Source organism: Akebia trifoliata, chromosome 2 (assembly GCF_017979445.1).
Source record: "Akebia trifoliata isolate Shusen 1 chromosome 2, ASM1797944v1, whole genome shotgun sequence".
NCBI classification, from domain to species: domain Eukaryota; kingdom Viridiplantae; phylum Streptophyta; class Magnoliopsida; order Ranunculales; family Lardizabalaceae; genus Akebia; species Akebia trifoliata.
In genome coordinates this window covers 341,779-364,307 of record NC_141376.1, presented here as the reverse complement: position 1 = coordinate 364,307, position 22,529 = coordinate 341,779, and the positions used below count along the sequence as shown (strand labels likewise).

Below are 22,529 nucleotides of genomic sequence, written 5' to 3'. Positions count from 1 at the left end.
TTTTATGGACGGTCAGGGCCTTAGGGGTGGGAAACAAACAAATAAATACGAACGACCCTTCAAACTAATAATAATAAATAGGCTATCTAAGGTTTTGTTCTGGTTCGTGCCTTCCTATTGGGGTTAGAAATCTATCCTGATCCGCTCCGGTTCGAGATTTTGAACTTTTTCTTTCTTTCTTTTTTGAGCTATATATTTCTTTGGGTCTTTAGCCTGATTAAGTTAGTAAGGATTTCTCACTTACTAAGGGTCCTTATGATCATCCATTGGTATCCAAAAACATGATCAGATGCTTTAGGATTATAAACAATGACATTCTATGAATTTTCATCGTTGAATTTCATTTTTAAGTTTGAGAGTTACGTGGAAATTTGGTAATCATCCATTTTTAAAATCTTGGATCTAGTTCAAAAAAATTATTTTTTTTATTTTTTATCTAAGTTTTTCAATGAAACTTTGATGGCTATAGGTGTTGGATTTCTGAAATGATAATACATTTGAGCAAACCAACCTTTAGTAAGGCTAAAAATCTTATTATATTAAGTAAGAAATTGTTTTTTGAACTATTTCTTTTTTAATTAAAGAACTTCTAAAGATAAAAAAAACAAAAAAAAACAAAAACAGGTTATTAATAAGAGACTAACTAGGATGTCAACAGGTAGCCGTTTAATTGGAATAGAAAATCTTGATTCCAAATCTTTTTTCCCATATAATTAAAATTGGACCTAAAGGAATCGGAATTGATTTTTTGTATCATCTATTTGTAAAGAACCTATGCAACCCACTTATAGGGATCCCTATAGATGGAAAAAGTTTTTGGAACATCTAATGTCGTCATGTATAAACTTTGCTACCAAAATACAAGAATTTTTCAAAATTGTCACCATGAAGAAGTACAATTTTATGGTAGACGATTTGATCCATGGATTCTAAGAATCAGAAACATTAAAAAAAAAAAAAAAAAAAAAAAGAACCCTCCTAGTGTTGACTCTTTTCTTTGACCTGGAAATTTTAAAAGTTTCATCACTTGTTTTTTATGTAAGTGTTTCCAGCTAGCCATCAAGTAGGCTTGTCAATGGTGCGATCAGCCTCAAAATCCGATCCATTTCAATCCAATAATTTTTTGGTTTTGGATCATGCTTTGGATTCCAATAAAGATTTGATCTGATATCTTTTTGCATCGGATTTGGATCAATCATGTCCCAATAAAATAAGGATCCGGTCCGATAATATGTTAGAAAGTATAAATTATATTATATATTTGTTGAGATATGTAAAGTTTATTAATAGATTTTGTATATAAAATCCAATTTAGCATACAGAAGCAGTTATTCTTATCTTGAGATCTGCCTTTCGTTTTCGAGAGTAACGATCAAGGACAGGTTGAGTGAGCCAACAGTAACTCAGTATCCCCTTTACTAGTAAGTGTGCTTTAATGCCTAAAGGCTTTTTGGCCTTATATCAAGTGTAGTTCCGCAAGCTCATATTACATTGAACCATCCAGACCGATTCATTGACAGCCCTACCATCAAGTGCTAATGATGACTCTAAGTAACATATATATTGGCTTGTATACATGAAAATCTCTTCACCATGTCTTGCGCTTAATGTACTATATTTACAAAGATTGAATCGACTTGACGCATGTTTATGTTCATATTTTTAATGTAAGTTATCTTGTCAATTGGTACATGTTTCTCTTATTAATAGGGTTAGTATAAATTGACACAATAGCCCTTGTTTGTAAAATAAAGTTTTATAATATAAGGTTTTGATAGAAAAAAAAATCAATTTAACTAAATGTATTATATCTATATAATTAAAACATGGTAGACCGCAGCCTTTACATAGGATTTTCAAGAATTATTTTAGCATGGTATTTTCAAATAATTAAATTAAAAATGGGTCTATTTTAACACTTTTTAAAATAATACTTATATTTAATTTCACTCTCATATTAATTTCACTTGCTTTCAGTTTCATAATGAATCCTACATCATTATTACTTCAATAGCATTACAATACAATTGGCATGACAGTAATACAATTTTAAACCTCATTTGAAGGTAGGAGTTGTCAATGAATTGGATCATATCCAAAACTCGATTGTTTTGATCCAATAATTCTGAGTCTTGATCAAGAATTTGGATTCTGATAATTTGATAACTTATTGGATCAATTTTAGAACAATCGTGTCTCGATCCAACAAGGACCTGATCCAATAATGTGTTGGGAAATATATAAATGAAGTATATTTATATTATATATATTTGCATGGACTTACATCATATTTTATTTATACTTTTACCAAATCGAATCTGATTGGCTTAAGATTGATCCGAAAATATTGATTTTTTTTTTTTTTTTTTTATTGGGTTCAGATCCAATAAATTTATTTTTCAGATCAACTCCAATATTGTACCAAACAGATCTGGAACCCCTCCATTGACAGAGCCCTAGTTGAAAGGCCTAGGAAAATAAGTGACAAAGGCTTCTGATAATTGAAATAAAAGTAGCCCATCACTGCATATTAATGTGATTATGACTGAGTTAGCCTCCCCATAGGGATGTTGAAGTATTGAACACGTTTTTTAAAAAACAAAACCAGTGGGATACTTGACAAAGTGTTATAGTACGTCATGAACATCTTTACTAAGCCACCTACGGATCGGATATTAATTGTGTGTTTCATGACAAATATAATCATTTTTATTCATTAAAATAGTACTCTATGGTACATTAAAATAAGAAAGAATATTTGTGGCAAGAAGAAAAACTAAAAAATTTGTATTCTTTTCTCGTTGTTGAATCAGCGAACAGTTTTGTTCTTTGCTTTTGTCAGTTTGTACAACCAGAGATTGATTCTAATTTCATGAAGTAAAGTAAGGCTAAATTGTCTAGCATTCAATCAAAGATGCCTGCATACTGCTATTTTTTACATTTATTTACTGCTAAAAATGACATATGCTCTATTTGGTAAGATAGCAAACCTTTTTTGTGTTCTTACTTCTTAGCTCTCCTTTGGTCGACTGCAGAGTTTTGCAGCATAATCGCATCACTTTTTTTAAGCCTGGACCTGTTTTAAAACCATGGATTTTATTTCTTTGAAAGGTTATCTTTCCGTGGAGAAGGTCATTAGTTAGTACTATATAATTAAATTTACTTTAGAACACTAGAAATTTATTTTCCTTGCAACTCAAAAATGGCAATCAAAACAAGCATCATCACAATCACAAACGTGGTGTGGCATTATTAGCCACACCACTAGAAATTTAAAAAACAAACAAACAAATTAACTAAATAGTGAGGAGGATGTGATTACCATGTTAAGGTGTGGATCAAGCGTCAAACCTAGAACTCATGTCTATTACGTATATACAGGTAAGCCTTCTAGGTTTACTGGTCACAATTTTCATGTAGTACATGAAGTATAATTATACTTGTTCCATCATATATCAGTATTAAAGTGATGATAACTAAAGGATAATGTAGGAATCAAAAATATCCTCTTCTTAGGGATTTAGCAAAATTATTAAATCAAGGCAATTGGATCTGTTCTAATCCAATCTAACTCATAAACCTAGTTCGAAAATGTAATTGGATTAGCCTCTTGGGCCGACCCCTTCCTTTATTGTTCTCTCTAACTATTTTTACTTCCTTGGCTAACCCTTCTCTTGCTCTCTCAAAGTGGTTTGACCACCTTGGCCAACCCATCTATCTATTTCCTCAAGGTGGTTTGACTTCCTTGGTTGACTCTTTTATTCGTTCCCTCAAGGTGGTTTGACTACCATGACAGACTCCTCATCATGATTCATCTAGGTGGTTCGACCCTATGGCTAACCTTTCACTATAGTACATCTAAGTGGTTCGACCTCACTACAAGAGTCAAACCCTTTCTTGTATATCATAGGTGGTTCGATTTCCCCCTATGCAAGCCAACCCCTCTTATCTCCAATCCGAAAATGATTTGCCTCCTTATGAGAATCGACCCTAGCTGACGCTACTACTTTTTCTCTTTCTCTTGTTCTTGCTTAGTAGCTGATGTTACTACTGCTTCGACTCCTTTTCCTCCATTTTTTGGGAATTACTCTAAGGAGATTGATACGACATTAAGAAAATTATGTAAAATTACCCGAGTAGCAACACAGTAAAGTAATATAACTAATTACCATAAAGTTATCCAAGTAGCAAAAGTCATTACAACATGTTTTATCGTCAAGGTAAAACACACACGGTGTCCAAAAGAATTGTAAACACATAATTCGACTGAATCAACTCGAGGAACTAAACAATTATCGAGTTGGAATAATTACATATTTAAGGTCATTTCTCGTATAGGTTACAAAAATCATGAGGAATGAGTCTTCATTATTATCAAAGCATCATAGGCTTTTATTACCATAAGTGATTGACAACATGGGCGAATGGTTACAACTAATTGTTTACTACCCCCATTAAAAAGTCCACTCTATGAATATGAAAGTTTTTCCTACTCAAATCTAAGGCGCAAACCACATACAATTCTAGTGCTCTTATTTTCCTCATATTCTATAATTTTCATCAAATACCAACTTGATCGTCAAAGACTTTTTGGTCGACACCACACTAGTGTCTTTTCAGGTAAAAATGAATGAATAAAACAATTAAAAATTTAGAAGATAAACGGAGAAGAAGACTAGAGAATTGTATTAATTTTAATATGGATCTCAAGGAGTCCGAAAAATCTCTTGTAGATAATTAATGTTGGAGTTATAATTGGATATCACATGAGAAGACCCTGTCCCTATCCTAAAGGTTGGCCCTTTGAGAGTCCCATCTATGCTCATTCTATCAAGATGAGCCTCAAATTATTTTGATTCCCACACCAAAGAATTAGCATAGTCCCACATCGCCTAGGTACTCTTAAGATGTGTAATGTATAAAGTGGGAGCAATAGTCTCTTTGCAAGCCGGTTTTCAAGGATGAGTTAGACCCAAGGACTTTAACATAGCATCAAAGCGAGTGTACCTCAATGATGGATCACTTTAGTATCTACAGCCCTACGTGGAGGGGGAGAGACAAGTGCCTCCAGCCCTCGCGTTTAGATGGAGTATCCCACATGGCTTGGCTACTCTTAGGATGTGTTTTCTTCTGTGCTCTAACGGACTACCAATGCTTTAGAATTTAAACCTTGCACCGAGGGAAATATAGCATCCATCTGGGTGGATGGCAATACTCTTTGTTGACAAGAAATGTCGAGTCGTGTCGTGCACAATTGCACTGATGATGTGCCGACAAAATGTCAATTAATTTACACTAGTTTAATTGAGTATTTTATTCTTACTAGCAGTCAAATTTTATGGGAAAGAAGGAGAGGACCTACTGGCTTGTTTTTTTATCTTCAGATGGTGTTTTATGTGGGCTTATTCTATCCAGCTTCACACTTGATTAGTTGAAAAGGGTTTGTGGCTTCTAAATGAGGGCTTTTGAGCTAATCTTCTCTAGAAGCCTGAGCTTGATAAATTAAGAAGGATATTGGGTTTCTAGAGAAGGGGTTGTGAGTTTTTTTTCTGGAGGTTTAATTTTGCATTTTTTCAGGAAAATCATTTTCCAACCATGTCACGCTATATCATTCCCTGACAACTAAGGACCAACCCTCTTTTTTTGAGATTTTCTTAGGTGCAATCAAATGCAGAAATTCATTTTCTCATTGCCGTTTTTTCAATGAATTCTTTGTACATTGAAACGTTTTTTTTTTTTTTTTTTTGTTCTCTTTTTGGCTCCTTACATTTTCTCTAGTCAAATATTTTCCTAAACCAAAGGGGTATCTCTAAATTCTTTCCTTTAATTATATATAATTATATCGATAATCAAATAAAATCATAATATTTCTCATTTGCACAATATATTTTACAAATTTTCAAACTCACGAAAAAAAAAAACAAAAAGTGAGAGAGAAGAGTTGAACCCAATTCCCATATACAAGTTCAGATTTCATTCTCCCACAACTCACAAAAAATAATTTAAAAAAAAATAATAATAAGATTCATAGTGGTTTGAGCAAAATACATACATGTTTCCTAAACCAGTACTATATGGTCTTCTTTGTCCCATCTCTGGGAAACCGAGTTGTCCTCCACTGAAACAGCTGACAGCTTTATAAACTCCAAGCAATCTGCAATGGCTTCAGAATAGAACGAGTTGGATCGGTTGTGTGACCTTAACTTACAATCGGATGATCTAACAACACTTTTGCTCCTTCTCCTACTACTTCTTGTAGGGATGATGATACCTTTTCTTAGAGACTTTAGAGCTTGTCCACATGAAGACTTCAAGTTCCACCTACTCATCAACCTTATGAAATCTAAAAGCCTTCGGCGTAGTCCACAAATCGAAAACCTTCGAGGGCTCAATCTGAAACCTCTGGTTCGATGCCCTCTCCCTCTCATCTTGCCAACCCTGCTGTACCTCAGATGATCTTCCATCACTAACAAAAGGAAAATGTAACAAAATCTTTCTTATATTTATATATAATGTAAGGTTGTAGAGGACATTTTATTATGAACGTTGAAAAATGGGAAGAGCCTTCCACCGTCTTTCGGGGAAAATGAATTAAAGATGATGAAAAGTTATTACGTGGACAGTGGACTCTTGACCAACTTTTAATAATAATAATTATTATTATTATGGGAAACCAACTCATGATTAGGTTTGGGTTGGAGCAATTTAATTTTCAATTGAGTATCAGTCTTTTCAATTACCCATAGAATTCGCTTTATTGGGAAAATGGAATTTTCAGTTGTACGTATAATTCCACATTTTAGTGCAAATACCATTATTATTCTATCAAAGTGATTTTCTCCATTTTCAAGGGGGAAATTATATATTTTGGGCCAGACCCTTTGAAAAATGATTTCCCCTCTCTTGATCTTATACTCTCACTATTACTCTTTTTTTGTTTAACAAATTCAGTTTTTTCGTTAAGAAAGTTTTTCTCTACTCTCATGTAACCTAAAATGTACAAGAAGATATTCAAGACAAAAGAATATAAAAAAATAAAGAATAATGATGAATTGACGTGATTTTGATGGTTCAGTACACACTTGATTTGGCAAGGGCACAGAATCGCACATGTTTTTCTTGTGTATCTCAATGAAAAAGATAGATGGTTTTGTATTCTTGCCACTTCAGCCACATACTAAAACCATGTGCATCAAGACTCTAAAAAAAAAAAAAAAAAAAAAAGAAGGATATGATGTTTTTTTTCCCTTTGTTTATCAATTAAGATTTTTACCATCACGTGACAATTACAAAAGATTGTGCATCTTTGTGTGTACGTGTATGTGTGTCTCAAGTGCAGGCACTCTCATGTACAACTAGAGCTAGAGGGCCCTATATCCTTCATTTTTTTTATGGAGTTGAAGGTACAAGGGACAAATTTAGTATTTAGTATAAAATATAGATGATGATAATCATCCAAAATTTTGCATGCTAAAGGTGTACTAGACCATTAAGCTCACATTGTGTTTCATACATGTCCACCCAATTGTGTTACATAAACAAAATTCATGTACGTAGGCACTATATCCAAAGAGTCGTGATTTTTATGCCCCCCTCTAACATATGCTCCATATCATAGCATGGACTAGAACCACAGATTTCCTTGGGATACACAAATGTACATCCTTGTAATATGTGTAGTTGTGTATCTAGAAGAAAAACAAAAACTATGATTTTGGTACATGCCATGTCACAGGGTGTATGAGAACTGTATATCAGAGGGGGCGTTAGAAAATCATTATTCATTATTTTCTCATTCTATTATTTTCCTAAATAAAATAACTAACATCATCGATTCCACAACCTTCTTAAGCTATTTGTCTTGTTCATTTATTTTTTTCAGTAGCGACAATTTTGGATATTTTAGAGGTTTGAATGGGACTATTCATTATGCAAATTGGATAAATTAGAATACTTAAAATGCTAATTTAACAAAGAAGACAAGTTTATCATATTGGTGAATAAATGAGTGGTTTGAATGTTACACACAAGTATCAAGAAACCAACCTCAAATATAAGAGGATACCTTAAGTCAAGCAGTAGGTTGTCCACCAAATGCATCGCTTTTTGTCTAATAATTGTCTCATTTACATTATTATATTACTATTTGTCATTGTTAAAGTTAGTAAAACAAAAGAAAATAGTGCAAAGCTGTGTAATGAATCCAATTCACTATTGCTTGACACGTGAAGAGCATTGATGATACTGTTCCTCGAGAATTAGACACCTAAGAGTATATGTGCATCTCGAAGACCCTTATCTTGCCACCTTAGACATGATAGATAGGTAGATTGTAGTTGGGATTCCTTATTTTAATTTGATCCTCCATCTATGGAGAGCATTAGCAGCCGCTTTTTGGTCTCCCACCAAGCCGACTCTGCATGTTCTGCTTTCCCACAAGAAACAAAAAAATTTCGATTTACCTTTGTTAGGTACACCAACATTCCACTAAAACAAGATTAAGCTCTCGACAAGTTGTTTTTTTTTTTTTTTTGTTATAAAAGATTTGATCATGAAATCATATTTTCTATTGGAATATTAATTTGAACATAGAATGAATGAAAGATATAGACATTCATTGTTGAAAACTAATTCGAAAAAACAGCAACAATATGGACGTATAAAATTCAGACTACTAATGGAGAGGTCTTTCGGACCTTGAAGGCTTGATAATGAATTGATTTTCTCGCATAATTGCTTATATATCAGTTCTAAAAAAATTCATTCGAAGGTGGGAACTTAGCTAAATTGGTAAGATTTGTGGAGTGTTGATACTATGACTTGAGTTTCAAACACATTGATTCTGGCATCATCATTGTTGATCAAGGTTACTTAATTCGCTGCATCTGTAGTGAATTACAAATCAGTTTGAATCTAACCAGTTTGTAGGTTCGTGAATGTGAGTTACGTTTACATAGTCCTAAGTTTAAAAAATATTTGCATGCCCCTTTGACCTTGGTCTTTATTAATAGATCGATTATAAATCATCAAATGCCCTTATCTTCATCTTGTAATAAAATAATCTTGATTTTTCTTGCAAAAGTTAGTCACCTTTAACCTCTTTTTTACGTTACTATTAACTTCAATAATTAAATGTCCTCATCTCTGTCTATTCCTATGAATCGGATTCGTTTTAGAGTGGCAAACCGCAAACCACGAACCCAAATTCAAGTTGTTTTAGAGTGGTAATATAGTTGTTGACCACCATCCCTTGCTTGTCTAGTAAAAACGAACTTTATGGGAATTCTATTTTTATTCATTACTGTGGGAGAAAAAATAAGTCGCTTTGCTTTTTGAAAATTTCAAAGTTTTTAACAAAAAAATCTCTGTTTCTTAATATTAAAAAAAAAAAAAAATCTATCTCTCAATTATTATTTTGAAAATTAAATAAATATACCACTCACAATAAAAGTCTTCTGGCTTATCAAATATATATATATATATATATATGACTTCATTATTAGTGTGAAGAGACTTTCTATGCTTTTTTAGTCAAAAATATTTAAAAGCTTTATCACTAGTTAGCTTCTACTTTTATTCGAAGATTTGCCCTTTTTTTCTCTTATTAGATTTAATTTATAACAGAAAAAACAAAAATCGATTATATAACAGCATTGTAGCCCTTGAAACTTCAAACTCTCGCATTCTTTTGAACAATAAAATAAATGGTCGCCAATGTGGAGCAAACCAAATTGACTTTTGCCTTTGAACCCTTTGACTATTGAGTTCCAGTTGTATGTGACGACAACTATGCATTTTAAGGTCTACAAGAGAGCCAAATGGCATATTGAATACCACTAATCAGAAATTTGATCTTTGACCCACCTTTAAAGGGTTTACTAAAATGATGTTTGACCCACCAAATCATAGAAATATTTTTCAAAAAAGTAACTCACGGTCTTCTATCATAAGCTTATGAAAAATAAGCTTAAAGCCTCGTCTTTAACCAACCAAAACCTTTGATTTTTCTTCCCAATTCCAATCATCTTACAACTTCTGTAACATCTATGATAATTTATTTTTATTTTTATCTATTAAACCTCACTTTCAGATCCACCATTTTCAACCTCGCCTTAATCCCTTCCAGAATTTCCTCATCTTCAAGCTAATTTTGGAAATAGATCAGGCTAAAATTCTCAGGTCTCATTAGGGAAAATTCAAGTTAGAGAACCACTATTACAATTGACACCCCAACTTTTACTTGTTACACTCCAATTAAACAAAAGTAATTGTTGGGTGACAGCTCTCTTAAGTAGTATAAGGTATAGCGTATGAAGGTAAATTTCAACAAATATATATATATATATATATTTCACATAAAGATCAATTTAATATTTTGAGAAACACTTTCAAAATGATAGTTTGGTGATTAAATAGTCTTTTGAGCCTAATTTGGTAAAACAGAATTTGTTTTTCGTAATTGTGTACTTCGTTTGGTCTTTGGAATTTTTATTTTTTATTTTGAAAGATTTAAAAAAAAAAAAAAGACCTTTGTACCTTAGAACAGTCTTGAATCTTTTCAAAGAAAAAAAAAATTTGCACAATGAATCCACTGAAGCGTTATTTATTATAAAGCACTCCAAACATCAAGGGATATAATTAATTCCAAAATATAATACTAGCAACTGCAGAGGAATTTCTCCCATCCTGCGTATACATTAAATTTAGTATATGATCCATTAGAAATTCAGCAAAGGTTATCCACATGAACTGAAAAAGTGTGAAACGGTAAGCCTGTTCACCAACCCTAAATACCCAACATACTGAAACTTTTAAAAAGCCTCAAAAAGCTTTTATAGTTTTTTATAGGTGTAAAAGTTACACAAAGCATCCTACCCAAATTAAGCCAAAACTTGAGGATAATTAAGAAACTATACCTAAAGTCCACCAATCACACAGGCGTTCACTTTGCCCCCCCCCCCCCCCCCCCCAACCAATCATGACAAAGTTGTTTAAATGAGAGAGAGAGAGAGAGAGAGCAATTCTAGAATGTCAAAAAAGAGAAAAAATTGGTTTAAATGTGCAAACATGTACCCGGGTTATAAATTTACATATAACTAAAATGACAATCTAAACTGAAGTCTATTAAATCAGTAGAGATAATTTAAGTTAATAGTCAAATGCACCCTATCCTAGAATGCCACAAATGGGTTTGTCAGCCTTTTCCATTTGAAATTGCAGTTAAATAAACTTCATTACTGAATTTCGACTACAAGCTAAAAGACACATGGATGGAACTTGGGGCTAGCTGTGCACGGCAGCCAACTAGCAGTCAGATGTTTGAAAACCATACATTCTCCAAGAAAAAGCAGTTGCTCACAGCTCTGAAATAAACAAAAATCATCACAACTCATTAGAAATTAGCTAATTGTTAATTACCTTAAAAAACACAAATAGGGCTTCACAGTTCACCAAATTTAAGAATATTGCCATTATGCAATCATATAAATGGTCTAACATATAGGACTAATGAATTATTAGCAAGATACCGAAGGTAATCACATGGCATGGCGCTCATAAGCAGCAGCCACTGTGATTAACATCATATCAAACAAGTAAAACTTTTTTTCTCCTACACAATTCAGCTTCATATCTGGATTAAGATTATTTCTGCCCAAAAAATACCTTTCTATTCCCTTTTCTCGGCTTGAGAATGATATCTAGACACAGGTAAAGATTACCCACGTCCTACAAATCTGACTGCTCAAAAGGCACACGTACAAACAACTGACCATGCAAGGTGACCACAGCAGATGTCTGATGTGGATCTATTCTCGACGGTAAGGTTATAACCTGAAAGCAGAACCACAATTCAATTCAATTATATCAAATGAATTATCAACCTTTCTCAGATATTAAAGAAGAGTCGTGCTGGAGTGACCCCTCAAGCTGGAACCTCATATTGAACTTCTTGACATGAAAGTGGATAGGAACCTTATATGCTTTTTCACTCGTATCTCGATGAAAAGTATCTAAGGTTCTCCCATACACTTTCATGTGAAGCAGTGCAGTATGAGGTTCCAGACCGAGGTCACTTCAACATTATTCATTAAAGAATATAAAATGTCTAGTACACCATAGACAGTACATTTAAAGACAGTCCCAAATATCTGATGGGTCCGTCTCAATCAGTAAATTTCCATATGATAAGACATCATCATCAAAAAATTGTAATTTGTAACCATCCCCTATCAATTACTTTTAGTTTCCTACCATCTTCCTACACAGTTACATTTTTTCGTGAGCCAAAGGCCCGAAATCTATTCTTAACATCCAAATAAATGCAAATCAAATGAATAAAATCATCAATCAGAACTAGTTTTTGACATCGAAGATCCCGTAAATAGATTCACTAAATCATACGTCCATCTGCTCCTATGCCATTGTATGTCATTCTAAATTTTAATTTCCTTCATAAAGACAATGAGGACCAACCTTTTTGAAGGGCGTGACACCCCACGGATTGTCAGGCTGCTCTGGCTCACCAGATATAACTAAGCGACCAGCTGGATCTGACTGAACACGGACCTGAGTTTGCAAAGAACAAAGTTATGAATAATCAAAGGCCACATTAAAAGGTTTTGGGGTATTATCAGGGGAACTATTTCCAGGAAAAAGACCTCCAAATCCCGGACCTTCAATTCTACAGATGCAATTCCATGGCAGTTAAGTACTTAAAGTATATGAAGTACAATTGTTTCACTAATATCTCAAATGAATCCCCTAATGGCTCCATTGAAAAGTCAAATAACCGACAACATTTACAGTTTTAATTTTAGTAAACAGCTGGTAGTTTCACCGTTACCCTATTGCTAAATGAATTTCTTTATTGTTTGATGCTTTGGTTTCCTTTCCATTTTATGCATCATATTAATAGAACTTCCAAAGCAATGTGTTATATAATACTAGACAAGAGAAATAACCTCTGTTATGTTTCTTTTTCATAGTCGGAAATTCAAAGCAATGTGTCACAAAGAATGGATCTTGAGATCCACTAAACAAACCCCCCCCCCCCCCCCCCCGTGCTGTTTGTTGGGGAATTTGGAAAGAAAGGAATATCAGGAATTTTGACGGGAAAGAATATTTCACTGCAAGAAATTATAAGCAACACTATGAGTTTGTTTAAGCTAGCAATTTCCAGAGTTTTACAAAGATTTTCTTTTTAGATGGGATTCAGTACATAGCTCGTAATTTGTTCTTTTTTCCTTATAGTAGGAAGGTTTCTCGACCTACTTCCTTCTTTTTATTTTAGATATATATATCCATGAAAAAAAAGGTATCATGTGACGGTAAAAGAGAAAGATCAGTGGAAGAACACTTAGTTACCTCTTCACGTAGAAGCCCAGGAACTAGCGCATAGACCTCAAAGCAATCCTTCTGTACAAAGCCAGAATTTATACATCTCATTAAAAGTTGATCAGAAGAAAATCAATTCTTGGGCACAGTTTACTTCCAAGCACTTGATGCAAGAAATACTTACGGTCCTCCGAACATTAATCTTCACCCAATCGGCGGAGGGTCCAATATCAACTACCATCGTATCCATTCTGCAGAAGAATACCCAATTTAGCAACAGCACCAGCTTCAAGTGTAAGACAATTATTTTGAGAACTCATGAATCAAGAAAGGTGTACTCCTTTTTCCTCAAGGTGTACTACTTCACATGCATGGCCTTGTAAGAGAAGTCAAACCTCAATGAAGCATTGCAAACATATTAAAGAAAGCGTACAAACACGACCAAGTAAGCAGTTTCTATGTAGAAAGCATCTACCGAAAGATCAAACAGATAGTCAACCATAAAGCATGGATTCTTCTAAACAGAAGAACCCATGTTGACATGTGTTAAATCCACTCTTCATCAGATTTGGATACAAGACTTCTGGATTTCTTTCTGCCTAGCACAACAATTAACATTTGCCATTTACTATGGATTGCAAGTGCTACCTTTTTCAATGGAAAAAAATTTTGGTTGGAAAATATTCTATTATGCAACCATACATACTCCTCTCTATAGATATATGATCCAACCAGTAACAAATCATGTCATATAACCAATCATATCCTTCAGAAGTTCGCACAATATAAAAATATCTATTTTGTATTCAAACATAATTTTCATACATGTACAGATATCAGTGTGCAACACGGGTAAAGAGTGTTGGATCAGGTGAACCTTGCAGTATATCTTGAATAATGCAAGGCAAGGAAATTATTTTTTTTAGTACTGATAAGGATGGTAGCCTCTACTCAACAGCTGTGCCTAGGCCACCCAGACCATCCAAGCACCTAGGCCGTACCCACTTTAAGCGGGATTTCCAAAAAGTGGGATTAAAAAATACTTTTATGTAATCTTTTTTGTTGAAACTATGTTTTAATTTCAAGCCTATACATCAAAAAGTGGGGTTTCAATTTTAAGCCCCACCTAGGCCCTAAGAGGGTACACCACTTAGGCCCCGCCTAGCACCATGTAGCAAGATATCTCATTATTTGTATCATATAACAATCTATAACAGGACACATAACATAATTCCATATTTACCATATGAGATCATAGATAAGTTAATTAAACAGAGAAACCAAACTAGTGGTCACGGATCTTAGCTGTGGCTTAGCTTCTTTAACAATAGTACGTGCAGCTTTGACAGCACGCTCCAGGCTGGATGGTTTTTTACGTTTAAGCAGACCTGAATCAAAAGAAGAAAAAGAAAAAATTGACTCATCTAATAGTCCGGAAGGCCACTACTGTTATAGAAGCTAAATCCCATAGATGAGCCTTACCAACACTTTTAAGCTGTTTTTCACGCTTTGGCAAAGAAATTGAGTTCTTATCCTACAAAACATTATACGGTTGCATTGAAATAGATATCACGAAAAATAAAGAAAAATATTTATAGATGCACCACAAAAAATATGCACATGTTCAGAGTTTACAGTAAGCTCCACAGACCTTAATAATTGGGTCACCAACCTCACCATTACCAAGAAGGCGCTGTGAGTGCCACCCCTGCATAGCACGAGCAGCAGCATCTCTTCGTGCTCTACCAGATCCTGAAGCTTGATTACTCCCCATCTGCAAAGAATATTAAGGATGTAAAAAATATAGTGAGTATTTGAGCATGGTATGTGCATATATATGTGGAATGATAATGTCCAATGCTTCATGGGGACGTAAGCATCCTAAAACTTTGATACTCCGGAGATTCCCTTGAAATTAATTAATTACTAGCATTTAGAGCAAATGGTAAGGGTAATTGATTCTTGTGCAATACATGCTTTTACAAATGTCTGCACAATAAATACTTATACAAAAATTCCATTCAGGTTGTTTCATATTTACAAAAATGTTATTGTCTAAGAACCAAAATCACCCTTTTACACTAAAAGACAAAACAATAAATGCATTTCAAGGGCATTTTCGGAAAACTAAATTGTGCATGTTGCTAATGTCACATGAAGCATTTGACATTGGCATTCCCAATCTATGTATATACAAGGCATGACATTACATTTCGATATTTATTTCAGTCATTTTGGAAAGGGATATATTTCAATCAATGAGAAAATCAAGACAATTTTCCAGGGAATGATGGAAATATTGAACTTTTCTTTGAAAGTGTAGGAAAACAGACATAATATCATAAGTCAACAAACTATAATAAATATGCATATGAGAATAATACAACTCCAATGCTTTTGTTTTCCAATAATATCCTTGTTTTGTCTTTTAGTAAAATAATAAAAATAAAAAAAGTAAGGGCATTTGGTCTATTGGATATTAAAAACTATATATAATAAGTAAAGGTTAGTCTGAGAAAGTATGTCAGCATAGATATGACAAAACGTCCAATAAGGTAGATTAGTGATTACTAGAAAATGGAAGATCCCAATGGCAGGGTGGCAGAATAATTTTTGAGCTAAATATACTAATCTAAAATCAAGGGTTAATGTATATCATACTGATATTATAGATAGGAGAATCACCAGACATTAATATTATAGTAGGCAATTGTTAACTTTGCATGTACAGAGTATCTTCTACACTGGATCCCAAGCCCAGGTATAGGAGAGAAATGTCGAGTTGGCAGCTGGTGTAAAAAACTTCACACCCGTGGCATGAACCATGATCCTTCATTTTATTCATAAACACAATTGAATGGAGTCAGCCAACCCCAAATATTTTTTGATAAACTTTTGATGAGGATGGAAAATTTACCTGATTTTCTACACTCATGGGGTCTGCGAAGGAAGCAATAGGTATAGGAAGCTCGCCACCATGCATTTTATGTCTTTCATAATCAAGAAGTGCCTGCAAATATTTACAAATCAGAGGCCCAGAGACAAGAAAAAGGAAGCAGACAAAATTGAAAACATAAATTTGCACAGTAAAAAAGCAGGGTAATCATAGAGAAGTGCAATTCAATATCAAAACGTAGGGGTGTCAATGGGCCATAGGCTTTTAATTGGCCTAGCCTAACCCTGTTGGAGTCATACAATTCAAATTCAGGTATATGGATGATTGTTCATCGTTGTTGGCATCTAGATCTTATCCCAATTACTGGGATTGGCAGCATGAATCCCATTCACCATTTATTACCTCTATCTTAAAGCATATCTTCAGTCAAGGCATTCCTACATATCTTTTATTACAACCTCCATCAATGCCATTTTCAATTTTTTCTTTTTACACTTTTAGAACCCTCGACTTCTTCTTCTTCTTCTTTTGATAGATAAAACAAGGTCATTCTCTTCCTATCATCTTCTTATTGATGTGTTTAATGTTTCTATAAAAACCTAATTTCTACCACGAGTTTCTCATGGAAGCCTTTATCTTATCTCTGTCGTGTCTTGTTAAGGAACAACATGAACCCAAACTCTCCCTGTTGCCAATCATGTGATCACTAATGATCTTTGATCAGTAATTCCCAATGTCACAAGGAAATCATGGAAGGCTTGTCAATGGACTTCTTGTGGTTAACCCATGCAATCTGTCAACAAAGTATCCATCCTCAACCATTGTAATCTTGTAAACAGGACGAAAGATAAAGAAAAATAAAAGAAAACCCTCAAGTGAATGGAAGAGGGGGGATGAGAACCAACTCTAAAGAGCCATGCTCGGGGTTGGACACGGGCTAGGGATGCAACTTAGGTCGGTTGGATCAAGGTTTAATACAAGCTTAAAAACACTACATTCAAGCCCAATCAAACCCAGAGTGAGGCTTGAAACGTTCAATCCAATTCCATTCCAAAACCGAGATACTCACTACTCAACCCAAACCCGAGTTGGGCCATATAGGGAATCTAGTTGGTCATATTATAGGTTTAACTATGATTGTGTCATCCTATAATCAATATTGTTCATAGACTTTAATTATTACTCTCATTGATCATTCTTCCCCAATAATAATCATCATCATAAAATCCTTGTTCCAAAAATTTGGGGTTGGCTGAATTAATTTTGTTCCTCCATTCAATTGTTTTTCCCGAATCTCATCATTCCCAGACCATATTGCAAAATCTTCAACTATATTGCCGAAATGGTCCCATTGAAATTTTCAAGAGTTGAAATATCAACTGATATACAACTTTGAAGAAGGATAAACATTGTTAGACATACTATCAAACATGCTACATATACAGTGATCGTGCTCAGGTTGGCTGTATTGGATAAGGCCTTAGCCCAAGCCCAGCATAAATTCTTGAAACCATCAGGCTCAGGTTGGGTTCACCAAAGTTGCACCCTAGCTTGAACTGAATGTTTTAATGCTTGAGTTGGCATCCAGCTGACTCTCCCAACCCACCCAAGTTGCACCCCTAGCTACAAATGGAACTAGGGGTGTAAAGAGGCTTGCACACAGTCCTAAATTTGAATTGAATAAAACCAAGCTTCTAGATGAGCCTATTCAAAAATTACCAGAATTCACAATCTTAGACAGAAGTTGTATACCTCCAAGAAATATGGGGAGAACACTACAGGCTTAGACCTAGCTTGGTCTTATGTCTCTAGACTCTATACAAAATATTGTATCATGGTTTGAAGGCTTTGGGTTCCTAGTCAACCTATTTTTGACACATTTTGAGATTTTTTTAAAGTTTAGACTTGTTTCACATGAATGTGAATTGCCTTAAAACCAGCTAAGGGAAGACCGTTAACTGGGCTAGGGCATAGAAAACCTTACTTAAACATGCCTGTACTGCCTAACATACTCTCCCAGAATATATTAAGTTCACCTCAAGAGAAAGCTAGCTTCAAAGTACTGAAAATTTTCTCAAAGGCAAAAGCTATGAGAAGAAAGTTCCAAGTAATAATCCATCACCTTCTCATAGAAACAGCGGAATGACCAAGAGACAGTAGTACAGGTCCTGCAGAGGTAAAAAAGTTCAAGTGAAATTAGTCTCTCGGGATGAGTGAAACCAATAGAACATCTAAAAGTGATTGCCATCAAACAAGAAACAAGAAAAAGAGGTCAGTTGCTCGTTATAAGCTTAAAATCATCGGAGAGCTTTATGACACGAGAATTTGTGGTATCAGACCATGAACACAAAGGCTTATATAATGTACCTAATAGCTTTAGTGAGAATGTATCCAATACCTAACGATTAATGGAAAACCACAGCAGAGAAACAGGTTTACAAGTTGAACTGAAGTAATGGTTTAGTAAAATGGTCCAGATTTTTTCAACGTTTAATGAATCTATGAATGCTACAACTTACAAATTTGGGCATTGAAGTTATGGAAAACGCATTGTACGTTTGGATTGTCTAACATGATCATCATGTAGACACCACATATGGGAGTGCAAATAACAATTAGGCGCAATATAAGTGATTGTGTCCTTATATATTGGAAACCAAAGGTTAATGTCAAAATAGGTTCATCAATAAAATTAAGATAGAGGCCCAAAAAGACTATATTTCATACACATTGAATCCTACAAACCCGATACACTGACAAATCAGAACTTAGATTTGAAATAGATATAGTATTAAATGCATTCATTCATACGACACACACCATGAAACAGAAATGAATACAGGCTAAAAGTATCTTAGTTTCTAAGCAATAGATGAGGGGGAAAAAAAGATGGATACCAATGAGTGTTTTTTCTTTTTTAATATACAGGAACTAATGAGTATCATATCCTAACTAAATTACCACCCAAAGGTGATATTGGGACGTTAATTACACGTTTTCTTGAGAATATATTATTTCAAACATTGCACCAATTCAGCATCCAAAGAAGATCATGCTAAACAACAATGCCAAGCCCATTCCCTCACGTTCTGAGAAACGGCAACCATATTGTCACTGTGCCTAGGTAATTAAATGTTTTAATGCATCGTCCTTGATTGATTTGGCTACTTATCATAAAACCAAACATACCAATCTTACCCCACTATTACAAACTCATACACAAATGCGATAGAAAAAAACTGAAATTGCATCAGCTATCCAAACAAGGGGACAGCATACAGGGGTTGGGAAACAATCACAACATTAGAATTAAGAAGGAAAATGTATGATGTTATTTCTTACTTTGGAGGCTTGAAAGATTCTCCCACTTGCCGCCACAACTTGCAAGACGTAACCTACAAAAGACGACCACGAAACCATAAAAAGATTGCTGCATTTTAATATTGAACAAACCTAACATATAATGCCTTACAGATCCATGCTTGAGAAACTTAACCAAGTACCCAAGAACATCAGTCAAACTGCTACAAGAAACTCAATTAAATACTCAAAGCTCGACATTTGGATTTGATAAGAAGATTTTTAAACTTAATGAAAAACATGTCTAAGTGTCGAGTATATTCAGACATGAGATTGAATTTTACGGCTCAACAAGAACCATAAAAATTAGTTAGGGATAAAAATAGCATTTTTTTAACAGCAGAGACGTGAATAATCATGCAGTTTTTTTTTTTTTCAATTCGTAAATAGTTAATGTGCTTTCTCATGATGAGTAAATAATGCAGGAAAATCCAAAGCATACGAAACGGATAGCTAACAACACAAAATACCTGGTCATAGCCACCCAATCTAGTCACAGCTCTCCATAACCTAAAACCCATAACAAGTGCCCTAAAATTAGCACACATTACACAAAATTCACGAAAATATGAAGTTTTGCAAACTCAAAAAATGTTACCATTACACTTACTTGAGGCAATTCAATCCCTCTCCGTAAAACTTTGGGGGCTTGAATTCCATGCTCCTCTCCCTGAAGAAATTTTCTAGCTCTTTCATGAATGCAGCTTGTTCCTCTTCGGTTCCAGATTCATCACCCCCGGCAGCTATATGTTGTTCTACAGGAAATGACTGTTTCAAAGGCTCCATATTAGCTTGGTAGCGTTCCGTCGCCACCCCATGTTTCGTCGACTCCTTAACATCCTTTTCTTCAGACATATCTAACTCTGCTGCATCTGAACCATTCACTTTGTTTTCCAATTCTTGCCCATTCTCGTATTTAGCTTTGGTATCGGAAACTTCCTCTTTGATTTCAGCAGCTTCAAGCTGATTCGCGGGACCTGTATCCTCATCATCGTTGTCGCTGGCATTTTTACTTTCATCCAGTTGGTTTTCATGAGCGTCCGTGTTGCCATCAATGGTGGGGTCAGGATGAGGTTCAACAGAACCTTCGGGATTATCACTTAAATGAGCCTCCTCATTGAGCATTTCGACATTGTTATCAACAGAGACCTCTTGAGGTGATTCACCATCTTCTACAACGTTTTGATTTTCATTTTCCAACGAATGAGAAGATTCTTCTTGTTCAACTTCCGCATCTATAAGATCGTTTTCAGAATCATCTGGAGAATCTTGTCCTATCATTTCCTCATCATCCTTCATCTCGTTCATCTTGATCCTAAACGCAAAATAATAATATACGTCCCTCTGTACACATTAATAAAACCCTAGAATCTATCAGAAAACGTGTGGACTCTAAACTCGGAAACCCTAACCCTAGAATTCATTAAATAAAAATAATAATAAAAAAACGAGATAACAAAACAAAACCTAATAATCAGGAAAATGTATTGTCCGTTCATATAATCTACCTCTTTGTGTTCCAGAACTAGGGTTCAGGTGTTCGTGAAAATCAGTTCTACAGAGATAGTTTAAATACACAATAAAATAATAGAAATGGAGTTGAAGCTTACCTGCTTGAGATCAGAATCTTCGATAAAGCTTTAATGGAGATTTTTGCGTTTGGTGTCGAAAGTCTGAGAAACCCTAATCCACGTCCGCTAGGAAGGAAGAACGTTTGCCGTAGTAAATACTCTTCTATTATACGCCTAGTGCCGTAGTGCGTATATAGATAGCATCAGTTGGGCCGATACAGATCACAAGTGACAAACCAGAAATCTCTATTCAGTGACCACTGGTTTTTGTGGGGATTTGTCGGGGTGCGTATTGCCCCCCATGCGCATGGCGCGTGTTAGATGGTAGACGGTCTAGGAGACCGCTCTCTCTTGCCGCCGTACAAGTGGGCGTAAAGAAGAGATCCTATTTAGTAGCAATGGAAGTAACAAATTAAAGGGTCTTACGAGTTTCTAACCGTTGAATTACAATGCGCGAGTATATGATTCTGAATTACAATAAGTGGCACTTCGAGGATCGTTTTTAATTCGATGCCTATCGAAATGACTAATATTTCCCATCAGTAGAGATATTGCAACTTGGACGGCCCCAACCCAAACCCGAAAGGCCTAATCCTATTTCATACTGGGCTTTAGCCAAGAACTTTTAGGCTCAACCTAGTCTCGGCCTAGTACAAACTATACACAATTATCAAAACCTTGCTAATCATTTTCCTCCATTTAACTATGTCTAAAGCATGATTTTAAAACTCGTTTTGACTTCTTATCTCGTCCATGAATGAGACCGAGTCGCCTTGAACAAATTTTTCAATACATTTGAGTCATCTCATTCAACAATGAGAAAAATGAATTGTTGTTTGAAATCTCGTCTGAGAGTTTGACTTGTCTGTCCATCTCGTTGGTGGGCAATACCAAGACGTATTGGACGAGTTGACTTGGTCTTGGACGAGATTTAAAACCATGGTCTAGAACCACGTAACTCCTTTTAAGAGAAAATGAGAAGGAGAAATTATGGGTTTGAAAGAAGAAAAAAAAATATTGTTTTGCGCTTGGAGGTCTCAAAAACTTTTTCTTCTATTTTGTAATATTTATTATCATTTCTTATTTCTCGATAACATAACCCTACTCAATCAAACTCCTAAAGATGTGTACAAGCTCAAGCATGGTTGGCTTGAATTTGGGATTGATGGATATAAGTTTAGGTTGAGTTTGGATTGGCACTATTTACCTGAGATGAAAATCCAGCTAGATTTGTTAATTGGAACCAATGAGATGATTTCTCCCCCTTGGTTACATTCACCTATAAATAAACATCAGGGTAATAGCTTGTTTTAAGATAAATAATTTTAACCATTCCTCACTCTATCTCAACTATCTTTTTTGAATTC

General features: G+C 34.7%; 1 protein-coding gene across 2 annotated transcripts; it reads right to left on the bottom strand.

Annotated features, from left to right (window-relative positions):
• Positions 1–11,021: 11,021 nt before the first annotated feature.
• Positions 11,022–21,487, bottom strand: LOC147408506 (AT-rich interactive domain-containing protein 6-like). Of its 2 annotated transcripts, none has more exons than XM_086418927.1 (14): positions 21,202–21,487; positions 20,202–20,935; positions 20,062–20,101; positions 19,574–19,626; positions 18,354–18,399; positions 16,253–16,345; positions 15,008–15,109; positions 14,818–14,869; positions 14,642–14,723; positions 13,520–13,586; positions 13,366–13,416; positions 12,475–12,567; positions 11,665–11,832; positions 11,022–11,363 (listed from the first exon to the last, which is right to left on the bottom strand). In XM_086418927.1, exons 2-13 carry the CDS (start codon positions 20,897–20,899, stop codon positions 11,728–11,730), a joined length of 1,482 nt encoding a protein of 493 aa, XP_086275053.1. In that variant the 5' UTR covers positions 20,900–20,935; positions 21,202–21,487; the 3' UTR covers positions 11,022–11,363; positions 11,665–11,727. The 2 variants fall into 2 exon arrangements, with proteins under 2 accessions (XP_086275053.1, XP_086275044.1); XM_086418918.1 differs by having other exon boundaries at positions 14,987–15,109; positions 21,202–21,486.
• Positions 21,488–22,529: the final 1,042 nt, after the last annotated feature.